Genomic DNA, 15,739 nt, shown 5'->3' with positions numbered 1-15,739 from the left:
CACCTGGGGCAACGATCAAGGGAGATTGCATTACACTGTGACAAAACCTTTAGAAACGCTCTTCTGTCTGGGCCAGTGAACAGACTGCAACAGGTGTAAGTCCCTTTTTTTTTTTAAATCATTTTCAAGCAGACTTCTTACACACTGAGATACACACTGAATATTAAAAAAAAAAAGTAAAAAACAAAACAAAAAACAAATGACAGACCCCCCCCCGCCCAAAACCCTCTGTCCTATTTCTGAATAGTATTAGGATTCTCACTTCACATTGATTTTCTGGTCCTTTATCTAAATCTAGGAAGTCAGGTCAGCAGCCCCTGATCATTAGAATGAAAGCTCAGTGGAAGTAGGAATGGTGTTTGTTTGTTATTTTACTTCATCTCTGTGTCCTCAGCATTTGGCCTAAGGCGGACCCTCATAGGTACCAGCCCAGCAAGGTAGAAGCAAGCCCTCACACCAGCTGGCCAGCTTCCCTTCTCCCGGAGTGATAGTGCTTGGATCAAGGACAGAGGAAGCCAGAAAGAAGTGGGTAGAAGGGGACTAAGTAGATTCTGCCATCGTAGGAGCAGGCTGGGGAGGAGGGCATAGAGGAGGGCTAGGGAATTGCCTGGATTCCCCTCCACAGGGAAATAACTTGTGGAATTCCAGACTTCAGACAATGGACACCGAATAACAAAGACCATTGTTTAAGCCCTTTGGCTTCTTGCTGTGTTTTAGAAAGGGATGGGGTAAATTAAGGATAGCTATAAAGTAAGTCACTCAGAATTGTTTGAGAAAGTGTTGGGAGAGGAGTGGGCCTGACAGAGTGACAAGTCCAAGTCGGTAGGTCCCACGTCCACAAGAAATAAAGACAGAGACTTTGGCATACACTGTGACTTACCAGAACAGTTGAGCAAACGAAAGGGAGGCCAGGTCTTGGGGACAAGAAGTTCAGTGTGACTTCAGATATACCCCCTATTACTGAGCTTGAACTCTGTAACTCTCTGACAGAGGTTAGGAATAGCCTGTGGGTTTGAGGTGTGAAGGCAGATAGAAGTCAAGTGGCTAAAGGTCTTAAGCCATTTGGCCTGGGGAAGCTGAGAAAAGAGGTGGATGGTGTAGGGTGGTGCTGAGCTGGCTGGCTAACCGGAAACAGTAAAGCGGACATCCTTTGGAGGAAAGCAAGAAAGTCTGCTTGGTAACGGCCACACGACTACAATTTGCTGACATGTATAGAACTTCCCTTCCAAAATTCCTCTTCATGTAGTAAAGCTGCCGAGATTCTTATATCTTCAGTTACTGCCTGGAATGTGTGAGGATCCGAATGACTCACTGTGAGAGGGCTGAGTTCATAAAGCTGGAGTTTTAAGAGAAAAAGCACTTTTGTCCCCCTGGGAGTGACAGAGGAGCAAGAGATCCTAATTGAGGTGCAGGATGACACACACACTAACTTTAATAGGCTTTAGGGTGTCAGCACCTTAATCTAAAGTAGTGACTCAAATGGTGGGATTTCAAGTACTGTGAGCAACTTGAGAGAAATATGAGCAGAGGCTTCTGAAGGACTCCTGCCTGAGAGATCTGGACAGCTCCAAATGAAGGCCAGGATGTGGTTTCCAAGGGATTCTTACCCATCCCTGCAGCGATTCGGACACAGCATGGCTAAATTAAATTCATCCAAGGTTCCATTCTGTGCATCGGGAGTCCTTTGGAGCTAAAGTCACCAAATAGCCCATTTGCTAGTCAAGTCAATTCTGTGCTAGTCAAGGTGATCCTTTCTTGAAATCCCAAGTCCTCCAACCTTGACTGTTGCCCTCCCCAGGGCCTGTTGTAGATGTGTTGACCTCCTTTTAGTTGGTCCTACCTTCCATCTCTAGATTAACTGTTCCAAAACATTGCTTCCCTTGTGGTTTTCTACTGTGCAGTAGACTCTGATGGCCTCCCAGTGAGCCCTGGGTCTGGGGATGTGGTTCTTGAACCAGCAACATTAGCGTTACTTGGAAAGTTGTGAGAAATGTAAATCTGGGCCCTCCTCCAGACCTACGAAATTGGAGACTCTGGTTGTCAGGCCCACTGATCCGTTTTAACAAACCTGGAGTTTCAATAACCACTGCAGCAGAGTTCTGCAACCTGGCGTTCAAAGCACTCTCTCCTCTGGGGTCTTATAACAAGCAGCCTAGTATTGGCACTTCCTGATCCTGCCTTGTATCAGGGCTCTTTTTCTTTGTGTAATCTGGTCTCACTTTCAGAAAGATAAACTCCTTGAGGTCCTGGTCTGTGTTTTCTAGAGTTACCAACTTGTAAAATTATAAAGCTGGAAGAATCTGGAAAAACACTCTCCACTCTCTTTATTTTGCAAACCTTTGAACAGTACTGTGCGGTGGACATTCAGTTAGCAATTGCTGAATGAAATAACATGCCCGCAGGGGCCGTGGAGGTGAATTAGGACTGCTGAGACTTCAGTGTCATTGCCTTAATTTAGATTGTGCCTTTTGGCATTCTCTAAGGGCTTGTGAATGCCCGGGGAAAGCCTTGGATGCCTTTGCCAGTTTTTCCCTCATGGCCCCCTTGTATGGGCTTTGGAATTTGCTCCCCGAATATAAGGCAACACAGTATTTTGAGATACAAATGGCAGAGCAGTTGAATTAAGAAAATAAAAACAGAACCAAAATTGATGTTGTTTTTCTTATTGCTGCTTTGAGACTCAGCATGAAATATGAATCTGTCATACCCAAGAAATAATATCTTGCTTGAATATCTAAGGCATAAATAAAAATTAATTGCAGCACACAGCTGTTAATTATCTGGCTTTGGAGCATTCCAGAAGCTGTTGCTCATGAATACCTATTCTGCTAAAGATCCCTCTCTTACTAGGACATGCTGACATTGACTATGATGTTGTTGATTGGTTGCATCTGCACAGTCTGGGGTCCAGGCTGCCAGTGGTCATTACACTCGTAAGGGATAGGCTGCTGCCACAGCAATGGGACATGTTTGGCTTATGAAAGTACTCTTTCTCCATCTCATGATTGTTCACACGCCAAAGGGAGATCCTTGACTTCCAAGGATGGCTTTGTGGTGATTCTTCTGAATGCTTTGGGCCATGGACATGGCAGACATTTGTGTGGATGTCACCATACCAAATTAATATGACTGACTATATTCCCTATACATTATATCCCCATGTTTTATTGATTTTAAAACTGGAAGTTTGTAGTTCTTGATCCCCTTCACCTATTTTCCCACCTCCAACCCCAACCCCATCCTTCTGGCAACCACCAGTCTGTTCTCTGTATCAGTAAGTCTGGGTTTTGCTTTGTTTTGTTCGTTATACTTTTGGGATTCCACATTAAATGAAATCATGCTGTATTTGTCTTTTTCTGACTTATTTAGCATAATACTATCAAGGGCCATCCATGTTGTCACAAATGGTGAGATTTCATTCTTTATGGCTGAGTGATATTCACACACACACACACACACACACACACCACATTTTCTTTATCCGTTTGTCCATTGATGGACACTTAAGTTGTTTGCATATCTTGGCTATCATAAATAATGCTGCTCTAAACATAGGGATGCACATATCTTTTTGAATTCAGGTTTTCATTTTCTTCAGATAGATATCCAGTAGTGAAATTGCTGGGCCAACTGGTACTTCTCTATTTTTCTTCTTTTTTTTTTAAGCTTTTGAGGAAGCTTCATGCTTTTTTTCCATAGTGGCTGCACTAATTTACATTCCCACCAACAGTACAGGAGGGATCCCCTTTCTCTACATCCTTGCCAACACTTGTTATTTCTTGTCTTTTTGATAGTAGCCATTCTGACAGGTGTGAGGTGATATTTCATTGCAATTATGATTTGCATTTCCCTGATGATTAGTGGCTTTTTTTTTTTAACTATAGGTCAAGTTCATTAAAAAACAAATTCACATGGAGTTTCCTAATTATTTTTGTGGTTGTTGTGCTGGGATTTGGTTTAAATAAGAGTGCTGCTACTTGTTTGTGAAGTTTCAAGGTAATTATAGTGATTGTAATTTTGGAACTGCTGGCTCTTGTTATTGTCAAGTCCTTCCTGTTCTCCTGTTTCTGCTCCACACCCGTCCCCGATCCTCCCATCATGATCCTCATGACCACAGCTTATTCACTGAGCCTTCTTGGCTTTCTGTGACCAGACCTGAGACCCAAGATAAAAGACATTGAAGGAACTCTAACTCCACACTTTTTGTTCCTCAGCATCACCTTAATTAGGCTTCTGGTCTGCCTTTGCCTTAATGACATCTTTCTAGAATCATGGATGTCTCTTGTTCTTTGGGTTCAGGATTGGTCTTGCACTACAGTTCTTGTACTGAGTTTCCATCTCAGGAATTTGCCAAGTTTCCCCAGGTCCTTAAAGAATCTCACTCTTGCCATTCCCCCTCTCTCTCAGCCATCAGGGTACTGTCCCTGTGCCATAGGCTGACTGAGGCTCTGCTGTCACAGATCTGAGGCTGCCTGCCTGCACCTGGGGGTACGTTTTGCTTCTGAATTCCTTGGCATCACATGGTGCTTTCATATTGAGTGAACTTCCGCTCTTTCATGTTTGCCTCCTCATGCCAGTTTCCTAGCTGCATTATCAGCTCTTATGTACTGCCATATTTTTTAGCTACTTTATTCTGCCTGCCAGACTGGACATTGTCCCAGCACCTGCAGCTGGGCCATCCTCCCTGGTGGCAGGTCTAGTTTCAGGTCCCAGTGTCTTCTATTATGACCTGCCAAGACCTGGTTTAACAGATTCAGCAAATGTCAAATATGTCCTTCAAAGTGTTTATGTTTCAAATATTGTAGTTTAATTCTCTTTACTCCAATTAGGTTATGTTACACTTAACTAATTATTCCCACACTTTTTTAGTATTCTGTGTGGATGGTGAAAATGGTTGCTTTTCCCCGTTTGCAGGTCTTTTAAATAAAACGCAGAGGAACTTTGCTCTTAATGGAAATTATGAGCAAAATTCTTTTGAGAAGAACTTTATATTTAAGGGTGCTATAATCTGATAAGATTTTTCCTGTTTCTGTCCTGATGTCTAAGGCAGGAACTTTGGGCCTAATTGTTGTGTTTATTATCCTTAATGTTGATCTAGATATGAGGAGCTGAAGAGTGGGCAAAAGCAAAGAAAATCTATGTGTGCACGAGTGTGCATGTGTTGTTTTGGAAGAGTGAATGGTAGGTAAGGTAAGCAAGGACAGGGGAAAGCAACTATGTCTATTTGACAAGTGTTAAGGGATCCCTATTAATGTAATAGATACTGTTGATGTGAACACTTATGGTGTATCAGGCAGTGTGCTAAGTACTCAGTGAAGCCCTCTTAAGTAGGTACTTTTTTTTTTTTTTTTTTGGAAAGAGAATGAGAGAGCGGGGGCGGGGGAGATGGGGGAGCAGAGGGAAAGGGAGAGAATCTTAAGTGTGGGCATGGAGCCTGATTCAGGGCTTAATCTCATGTCCCTGAGATCATGACCTGAACTGAAATTGAGTCCGATGCTTAACTAAGCCACCCAGGTGTCCCAAGTAGGTACTAATTTTTTTTTTTTTTTTAAAGATTTTTTTTACTTATTCATTTGACAGAGAGAGATCACAAGTAGGTAGAGAGACAGGCAGAGAGAGAGGAGGAAGCAGGCTCCCCGCTGAGCAGAGAGCCCGATGCGGGGCTCGATCCCAGGGTCCTGGGATCATGACCTGAGCTGAAGGCAGAGGCCCTAACCCACTGAGCCACCCAGGCGCCCCAGTAGGTACTAATTTTGTTTTCACTTTGGAGAAGAGAAAACTGAGGTTTAGAGAGGTTAATTAATTTACCTGAGTCCACACAGGAAATAATTGCTAGATTAGAGAGTTGAACCCCAGAAGTGTAACTCCATATTAGTATCACCAGTTATTCTGTTTTCCTGTTCTTTACTATGATGTTTCCCGATTATTATTATAGGACCAGAGACTAGAGAATATAGGAGGAAAATAATTAACATGAATTAGTTATAATTTTCAAAGGATTTTTACATTAATCCTCAAAAAAAGATAAGGTAAGTAGTATTGTTGTCTCCATTTAAGAGGGCAAAAGAGGCTCCAAAACAGTGACTCTCTATTATCATAAGTAGCTTCATTTGGCTTTTGTTTACTGTTCCATTGTGGGAGTCTACCACATTATCCTGATGGTAGATGTTTGGATTTCTTCCAGGCTTTTTGTAGTATATAATGTTTCTATAAACATATACATATTTCTAGTGCACATTTTGTGTGACTTTTTCTCAGGTGTATACCTAAGAGTATATATGATAAAAATGACATTTAAGACCATATATATAACCATGCATACAGCGTGTCGTGAACCAGTAATTTTGATTAAACTAATTCTGTGAACCTGGGATAAAAAAAAAGTTTCAGTAAACCTGAAGTCTCACCTTCTCCTCCCCCAAAACAATCACTGGGCTTGATGACTTGTCTAGGGCAACCAAATGGTAGGCTAACTCTAAGTTCTGTAGTTACAGACAGTTCTTAGTCCTGTCCTGTTTCTATACATGAACGTTATTCTCACCATTCCACTTGGGTGGCCTGAGAAATACAAACTTCACAGGTTCTGAGGAGAGATTATACACCACTGAGTTGCAAGTCTGTTTTTGCAGAAGAGATTTGGTTTTGAGAAATTACTCAGGAGTGTTTATATTGCTTCACCCATGGGCCTGTGTGCTATTAAGCTTGAAATGAAAAGAATGGCTTCGTGGTTTAGTTTTATGAGGGAAGCAAAGCCATAGAGTTATGATCCAGTGCATATAACATTGAAGGATAACAATTTAAAGTCCAATAACTCTTGCCATTTATCTTTACCAAAGGATCTCCACGAGTATGATGAGAAATTATAGACTAAGAATTTGGAAGAGTTACGTGCAATTTATGGTTAAAAAAGGAAGTGCTAAAGTTTTCTGGAATGTTCCAAGTCTGTCATTAGAGAAGGCATGAAGAGAGCCCAGGGTTATTGACTCTTTGGCGAGATACCCTGGCAGGAGTAGATGTAACCAAACGATTCAGTGGTTCCGAATGGCTTCAGCTTCCCTTGAGTGATGATATTCCTTTTCCAGGGGACTTGCTCATTGAAGGAAGGCATAGAGGAGCCAGCATGAACCGATTCCCCAGAACCTTTAATAAATGATGATATTGTGGCAGTCATATTAATACAGCTTTTGTAATATGCTCTCTGATTAGTGTTTCTCCCACTTTAATTGGAATTTTAAGCACCATAATGATGTGAGCCAGCTGAAGTTTTTAAACAGTGCAGATATAAATGGTTATCCTAAATTACATTTAGGAGAAACTCTACTTGAACTATTTAGGTTAATAAATAAAGACACAAAATTAATAAAGGCTATTTTAAGACCAAGAAATGTAATACTATAAAACTTTGGTGATCTGTATGCTTTCTGTTGGCTGGCCATAATATTTTTAATTGAATTACTACAGAAAATTCAGCACAAAATTTATCAGATTTAACCACCCACTGAGTGTGTTGTTATTGTTTTATTAGGCTAAATCAAAGGTTACCACAGCTCTTTTCTGCACTGACTTTCAGCCCAGAGGGATAAAGTTTTAAAAGGAGATGATGAAATTTTAGAAAAGAACAAGAACTTAATAACGGGACAATAGTCACATATTTTCTTTAGAAAAATGAAGCTATTTCATGGCTATTTTATTTGCGCATCCCTAGCCTTTTAATAATGAGAGAGTGTCTGTGACATTCAAGTTTTGAAGCTTATAACTGGTCTGAGGTTGAGACTGAAGGAGAGTTGTCAGGGGTCAGAGGTGCTCCTGGAGAAAAGACCTGTGGGCAAGTCCAGTGGCAATAGTATCCACATTCCAAGTGTACTGCCTTCTGGCCATATCCTCCCAAGAGCTCAAGAGGTAGGTGGAATGGCAGCATGGCTGGAGGAGTCAATCCAGCAGATAATCATTTCAGAGTCTGTACATCTTCATCTGGTCATAAATGGTTAGGAATGCACCCTCCCCCCATCTGTTCCTAGTCTGTGTAACTCCTCTTTCAACCTGAGATGATCAAATTCAGTGTTTCTCAAAGTGCAGTCTCCAGACCAGCAGCACTGCCCAGGAACTTGTTCAAAACCTATATTTTAATGTGCTCATCTAGACCTACTGAAACAGAAATACAAGGGGTGGGGCCAGCAATCTATGTGTTAGAGGCCCTCCATGTAATTCTCATGCCTGCTAACATTAGAAAACACTGACTTAATTTATGTTGATCAAGTGCATTTTTTATTTTATCAAAGAGCAACCTTCCCAATGTCTGATTCTTAGTAGGCTCTCAATAAATGTTACCCTGAAAATGAAAATATACTTAATTTGCCATGCAACATTCTGCAATGTTTATGATCATATTTTAGTCTCTTTGTTACTGTATACTCAGGAATGAGTACTTGCCCTCAAAGATTATTCATTTTCTTTCCCTTTGAGACTAGCTCTTTGGCTTTTCATTTAATATGAAAGGTCATCTTCAAAGAAAATTGTTGTCTGATGCTTCAGTTATTTAATTCTCCAGAGAGTCACTGAGAAGTAAAGTGAGTTCATGCCAATCATTTCTTTCCCATTTTTAAAGAGGGATATTCACTTCACTGTCAATGATGATTAGTGGAATTTTTCTCTCATCTCTTCTGCAGGATGAGCCAGAAATTCAGTGGCCAAGAGTTTGTTGTTTTAAGACTTCTCAGTTGGCTTCGGGTCTGCTTAGGCAGCAGATTCATCCAAGGGCTTTAATGTTCTCAGCTTTGCTTCAAATCATATATGGAAGGGGGGAAATCTATCACAAAGAAAGCTGAAGTGCAACAGGTTTATGGAGACAAATGGGCTCAAAGTGTAACATGTGAATTCACTTGTATTATATATCCAATAATTTCTGATGTGTGAAATCCAGGGAAATTATGGGCTCCAGAGTCAGTGAGATTGATGTGATATAAACCTCTTTAACCTCTGGTCAGGGAAATGACTTCTGTGGGTTGAGCAACATCCCTGCATATGAGCACATCTAGCCCCAGGGACAGGTTCCCCAGGTAGGGGAAAGAATCAGGACCTGAGTTGGGTTTATGTCCTATGGGAATGAGAATGCTGATTGTGGGTGAAAACTTGTGATGCAGACATCACTGAGAGTTTGGGAGGGGCTCCCACATGGAGCAGGGTGGGAAGTAGAGATGGTTAAGGGATTCTGAGAGTCGACCAACAAGATGGAGAAGTGCGGTCCAGACTTCAGGAAACTGTGCTAGGGATCTGACTCGGACCCCGTTTGCTAGTTTTCCTTGTAATTTTCATGAGGAAGTGGGTGGAAGGAGCCTCCTAGGATAGAATTCTGCTGAGTAGTGCTAACCACTCCTGAACAGCTCGTTCTTTCCTAAGTGAAATCTGCTACTTATGATACGGCTTTGAATTGGTAGCTGGATATATGGTTCTGAGTCCTAGCTATAGCTTCTTAGCTTTGTCCCCCAAACTTCAACATATTTGTTCATTCAGAGAGAGGGGGGTGGATTGGCCCCTAGAGCTCAGGCCCTGGAGGATGACCAGATAACTGCATTTAGAAGTCCATAAACCCTGATCATCTCATAGGAGCCAAGTACCACAGAGACACTAGGAATCAAGTGAGAAGCAAGAATGCTTGTTTTTAGGGAGCCGAGTCTAGTGAAGGACATAGATAATCTAAATGGTTCAAATTCAATGGGATAATTTTTGTAGGTACAGAATGTCACATAAATTGAATGTTTTTGTTTGTTTCTGCTTGAGGAGGTCAGCTAAACCTTCTAAGAAGAAGTAATACTTAGAGCTAGGCCAGGTACTAAAGAGGGAAAGGGCATTGTAGGCAAAAGGAAGAGTGTTTAAGAAAGCATGGTGCTGTCAGGAAATGGCAAGTGGTCTGTCTTCTCTAATATCATATTCTCTCTGAAGGTGAGAGGTAGACTTGAGGTGGGATAGAGACATGGAGTCATGTCTCAAATGACCAGTCACAAAGACCAGTATCTTGTTGGGAGACTAGGGAGAAGAGCTTTAAATAAGAGGGTGACAGGTCAGATTTTTTTTTTTAAATTTTTTATTTTTTCAGCGTTACAGTATTCATTATTTTTGCACCACACCCAGTGCTCCATGTAGTCCGTGCCCTCTACAATACTCATCACCTGGATCCCCCAACCTCCCATCCCCAGCCCCTTCAAAACCCTCAGATTGTTTTTCAGAGTCCATAGTCTCTCAGATTTGTTTTTGAAAGATCATTCAAGCTCTTTTGTGGAGAATAGGGTGGAGGTAATAGAGCCTTGTCAAAATAGAGTTGAGGCGTGATGAGGTCCTGGCCTAGATCCATTGCCAAGGCATTGAAGAAGCCAGGTTGACTTTTAGAGCTTGAATTTGCCCAGTTAACTTCTTTTAGAATCCTCGCCCACCTCTTTGGGGGCACCTAGGGCTGCTGCTTCTGTAGTTGCTGCCCACACAGTTGTTTCTGCTAGAGGTTGCAGATTAAACCTGAGCCTGCATTCTCTCATTTATCCCATGGATCTTTCTTCTCTTAAAGATTTTCCCAAATTCTCCTCACAGTGTGGAACTGAAGCTAATTACAAAGAATTCCATGTTAATATATTAGTAAATAATGTTGAACTTAGATACCTTTTGTGAGTGTGTATGTGTGTGTGTGTATGTGACAAACAGTATAACTTTGTACTTGACATGTGATTTAAATAGCTTACATCAAATGCTTGAATTCATTCATGAAACTTTTATTGACATTTACTGTGTGAAGACACTACTAGCTTCACTGAGGGGTAACTTAAAAAATATTAGACTTCCTCTTGCAGAATGTACTAACTCTGGTTTATTTTTACAACCACAAAACCAAGGAACCTTCTAACAGCATTTGGTTAATTCATTCATTTATTTACTCATCCATCTATTAATCCATGAGTCAGCCAATATTTGATAATCATCTACTTTGTGAAGGAAGAGTAATGACATGAAGAACACATTAGGGGTGGAAATAAAAATAGAACAGAGAGTTCTGGATAGACCTCAGAGTTCTCAGAAAGCCCAGAATATAAAATAATCTCAAGACTTTGGGTACTTATCTTTAATAGTAGGGTCACTCTCATTATTAAAGAGCATCTTGGGTTAGGAAATAAGGTTTTTGCTTCTTAGATAGCCTATCCTATCTCTGGCCCCATGTTCCTCTGGTAATTACATGAAACTTTTGGTCACTGAGTTGTGTACTGCAGAACTAGGCCACAATAATTTCAAGAAATGAATGAGGAAAGTATTTTCCATTACCTATCTGTAGGGTATTTTTCTCAGTTAAAAAGGGACCAAATAGTATGCTTTCCTAGGCAGGTGTGATAGAAATATTCAGTCTACTCCACCCTCTTCCCCGTTGTGGGTCTGTTTGAAAATTGGCCAGTTTCAGAATTCAGCTACCAGTTGTTTGTATAAATGACTAATGGTCATCAGAAACCATCTGCGAAGTACACCACGCCCAGACACATTTTGATCTCTTCCTCCTTGAAGGCCCCCTTTTAACTGAAAAAGCTCTTTCTCATTCTACAGTAGTCTCCTCCTTTATAGAAAGAGCACTTGCTGGGAATCAGGTGACTTGATTTCTAATCCACACTAACCTGCCAACTAGTTGAATGGCTTTAGGCCAGGGGTTGGCACACAAGAGCCTGCTGCCAAATCTGACCTGTTTTTGTAAATAAAGTTTTATTGGAACAGAGCCATGAGTATTTGTTCATTTATTCTTTTGGCCACAGTGCAGAGAGGAGTATTTGTGACAGGACCATATGGCCACAGAGCCTAAAATATTTACTATCTGGCCCTTTACAGAAAAATTTGTCAATCCCAGCTTTAGGCAAGCCATTATCTTCCTGGAGCCTTAGCTTCCCTGTCTGTAAACTTGGGGAATTAGATTAGGTTGTCCCCAGGGCCTATGTCCTTTTTAACATTCTGTTGCTCTATAACTTACTACGGAGCAGCCTCATATCAATCATTGTACACTGGGATATAAACCTATACATATTTATATTCACTTCTTCAATTTGTGAAGTACTAATAATACTGGCAAGCCACTGTAGAAAACTAACCACTCTCAGAGGCTCTGCCCTTGAGAAGCTTATACTCTGGATAAAAGACAGAGTTACAAGGCTTTGAAGTTAAATTATAATAGAAGATAATAAAGGATAACATACCAAAGTGAGTGTTGATAACTAAATGACTTCAGAGGAGAGAGATCATTATGAGCTGAGATGATGAGGGAAAACCCATAGGAGAAAGTAGCATGTTTTTATGAATAGTTATCCCCATGGCCCCATAGAATATTGAATTTAGTGTCCTTCTACAGCAGTAGTTCTCAGGTTTTAGAGTGCGATTTTAGAGTGTAGGTTACTGGGAAAAAATACAAATACTGGGAAAAAATTCCTGCCACCCAGCTTTAGTTTAGAGGTTCTGATTGTAGGTCTGGGGCATATCCCAGGAATCTGATTTTTCAAAGAGCACCCCCTGGTGATTCTGGTATACATGGAGAGTTTTCTTACTTTAAAAATATTTCTTTGGATATTTTGTTAAGTTGCTAAATATTGTTTCTGCTGAGAAATTCATGCTACGTTTTACAGAGTCTTACTAAACCGTACATTTTGTGGGAGCAGGAGGAACTCCACTATCCATGGAGCAATTACTTCAATGATTTTCTCTCTCCTTTTAGGAAATCTGTGATCTTCCAGGCCAAGAAGAACAAACTGAGGACTATCTCTGAAGGCCATTGAATTCCTTCTTAAGTCTAGAGGGGAAATCTGAGATCAGTATAGTGTTGTGTCTATGATAGCTGAAGATAAATTATTGGAAAGAGTCAGGGTACTAACTGCTTCCATTTGCATTTGACTCTTGGTCCTTTTGTGGTGAGCTTTTTGTTTGTGCAAAGCTGGCTGGGGTCAGCCTAGTGGGTCAAAAAAAAACCCTCAATGAAAGAGGTTGGGAATCTCCAATCTCCATCCCAAAACATGTCACTGATGACTTGAACATATCACCAGATACTCAAGGTACAGAGGAGAGCTTCCACCTGTGGGAGAATGATCCTCTGAAGAGAAATTTGGAGTCATCATCAGAGCCATTGGAGGGGACATCTGAGAGTCAAATGGGTGACATTTCACAAGAGCCTGTCATGCCTCCAGTCCAGAGGAGAAAGTTAGATCCACTTCCAAAAAAGCATAGACGTCTTAGGAAGGCTGTAAGGACAAAGAGAATGAGGAAGAACAAGAGGAGGGAGAAAGTGGAGACCCTCTGCCCCCCAATCCTTCCAACACCTTTGGTACCACCACAAAGTGAAGATGAAGTGGTAGATACAAAGCCGACTGTACTCAGTGCTCACAAAGATGATCCTGACCTTCCCAGTGAAGTAAGGATAAGGCATGGGGTGTCAAAAGTCTGGGCTTGCCACATTTTCCTAGGAAAAATAATGGCAACTCTTCCCCTGCAGTGGGAGGAGGTGGGGGTAAAGAGCTTGAGGAACAAACTGAGATCCTTAGGCCCAGATAAAGCATGAACTGGCTCAGAGGGTGATGCCTTTTTTGTGTATGTGTGTTGGCATTGAGGGCTTTGACTTCTTTCTTCTCCTTGCAGGACCCATTACAGAGTCAGCAGGATGAGGGTGCCTGTGTGATGCATCAGGAGTGTCCAATCCAGCCCTGTGAGCAACCAGCATCCTCAGAGCCTGGGCCCTCTTCTCCTGCAGTGACATCCTTGACATCACCACCACTCTGCTTTGGTCGCTTCTTAAGCTGTGTCTGCCGGACCTTCTCGAGGTCTAGGAAGCGGAAGCACCCCAGAAGGCAGGGTACTGAGCTGACTGAGGCAGGAGGTGATGCCAAGTCTCTAAGACCTAGCCTGCTGAGGGATCTGGGCAAAAACAGAGTGCAGCCTCATGAGGGCCAGTAGCAAGTTGGTGCGGCTATGGGTTCTCCCTGTGTTTAGTTTTGTAGTTTTCTCCATATCGTTGTTCCTGTTGGTTGAGTTCTTGTTTATCAAAAAGAGAGCTGCTTTTATGCTGAGATCCTTAAGCCTAAAGATGTGGTAAAAGCAAAGTAACTGAAATTTTTAACACTTAACCCCAGTAGTGGGATTACTTCCTACTTCTTCCTGTTAGGCTGAAGTAGCATTCACTCTGGAGCAGTGGTTCCCAAAATTCATGCAGATGTTACTCGTGTCTTCAGTTAGCTCAAGTCTCACTGCCTTCTCTGAGGATGGAAGCCATCCCATGCCATCATTTTGAGTAATGTCTCCAGATATTAGTCGCTAAGTGGAGACGTATGTCCAGCTCCTCTCATTGTCTTTTACCTTTGGCTAGAGATTCCTTTTGAATTCTTCATCCTCAGTACTTTGTAGAACTTCTGCTGCTTTCTAACTGATTCAACTATGCCTCAGGGGGTGGTGGTTGCTACTTTTCTTGGACAGGGTAACACTACCACCTCCTCCATCTCTAACCATGGTTTGGTTTTCTTTTTGTCACTTGTTGGTAAGCTACCTGGCTCTTCCTTTTGAATGTGCCTCTGGTGTTCTCTAGCCATATGTATTAAACCTAGTCAAGTAAGTTAATAGGCTTCTTCCTCGTTATTCTTTAGCCAGACTCTCACAGAATCCCAAGTTCTTCGGAGAACCCTAAAGAAAATAAGTACTTAAGAAAAGTTCAAGACTATTTCATTTCCCCCATTGTTTTCCCAGCACACTAGGTTTATCCTCTTCCCAGGATGTAAACTAAGAGTTTAAACTAATCTCATGCCCTACTTTGAGAGAGTAGGTTTAAGAAGAGTTTGAGAGTTTCCCCTGTAGCTTTAATTTCTTGTTGTTATTTCCTACTTGTTCCAGTTTCCCACTTCATATAAGAACAATAAAGGTGCAAATAGAAATAAATGTGTAAAGTATCTGCATTAGAAGGAAATTTTATACTTTATTGTCTCCCTTCCTTAGGACTGACCCTGATGGTTACCACACTAGAATTGGAGAAGATAACCAATGTGTTTGTTTTGTTCTTTTTTGCCTAGAATAGGGTTTTGTACTGTTGGAAGAATGAAGTTGGAAAGGGAATAGAATGATTTGCAGGAGCAGTGGCAAAGATCCTTAAGACTGCCTTGGGGGTAATTTGTAAAAACTGCCCTGGATTAAGTTTTGTGATGTGGTGTGGATTTCAAGTTGGGATGAGGAATTTTGTAAAACGTCATACTCCATGCTTGGAGTAAAATGGGAGGGCTTTCTCAAGTCAGTCAGGCTTTGACACCTTTAGTTGTCTAAAGAATGATCGATTGTTTAGAGAGTATAGCATTTTAGTAGAGCTAATTGAGCATTATAAATGGGCTCAAGCTATTACGTGAAATTTCAAATGATCTAAACTATATTTATGCACATATCTTCTCAATGTAATATAAGAAACATACTGCCATGCAAGGCATAATGTACGGTAAATCTTGCATCATGGAGCCTATTACTAAAAGCTCAAAAGAAAGTAGATATTAGCGTTGTCATTAATGCTTTGTTACTGTTTCTTATCATAAGGTGTTTTAGGATGAGTTGTTCTATACATAGAAAGACTGTTCATTCCAGCCTGGTTAGCCATATGCCCACTCCCATCTACAATGCTGATTTCCACATAAAGTTTATTTATTCCAAATTTAGAGTATAGATTTCAGATAAGGGAAGATCTGGATAAGTACTTAGTTCTGAAACTCTT

General features: G+C 41.2%; 1 protein-coding gene across 2 annotated transcripts; it reads left to right on the top strand.

The window, feature by feature from the left end:
• The first annotated feature begins 12,728 nt into the window (after window positions 1-12,728).
• On the top strand, window positions 12,729-14,934 carry LOC125078393 (uncharacterized). Of its 2 annotated transcripts, XM_047691133.1 has the most exons (3): window positions 12,729-12,917; window positions 13,050-13,414; window positions 13,639-14,934. In XM_047691133.1, exons 2-3 carry the CDS (start codon window positions 13,154-13,156, stop codon window positions 13,951-13,953), a joined length of 576 nt encoding a protein of 191 aa, XP_047547089.1. In that variant the 5' UTR covers window positions 12,729-12,917; window positions 13,050-13,153; the 3' UTR covers window positions 13,954-14,934. The 2 variants fall into 2 exon arrangements, with proteins under 2 accessions (XP_047547089.1, XP_047547002.1); XM_047691046.1 differs by having other exon boundaries at window positions 12,729-13,414.
• Window positions 14,935-15,739: the final 805 nt, after the last annotated feature.

This window comes from Lutra lutra, chromosome 1 (assembly GCF_902655055.1).
Source record: "Lutra lutra chromosome 1, mLutLut1.2, whole genome shotgun sequence".
Taxonomy (NCBI): domain Eukaryota; kingdom Metazoa; phylum Chordata; class Mammalia; order Carnivora; family Mustelidae; genus Lutra; species Lutra lutra.
Note: the sequence above shows the minus strand (reverse complement) of the source record. Positions and strands in the feature narration are given on the sequence as shown.

Bases quoted from the DNA above. Each gene is read 5' to 3' on its own strand.
- LOC125078393 (XM_047691133.1), top strand. From the start codon at position 13,154: ATGGGTGACATTTCACAAGAGCCTGTCATGCCTCCAGTCCAGAGGAGA. The intron at 13,415-13,638 runs GTAAGGATAAGG...TTCTCCTTGCAG, and splicing joins ATCCTGACCTTCCCAGTGAA to GACCCATTACAGAGTCAGCA.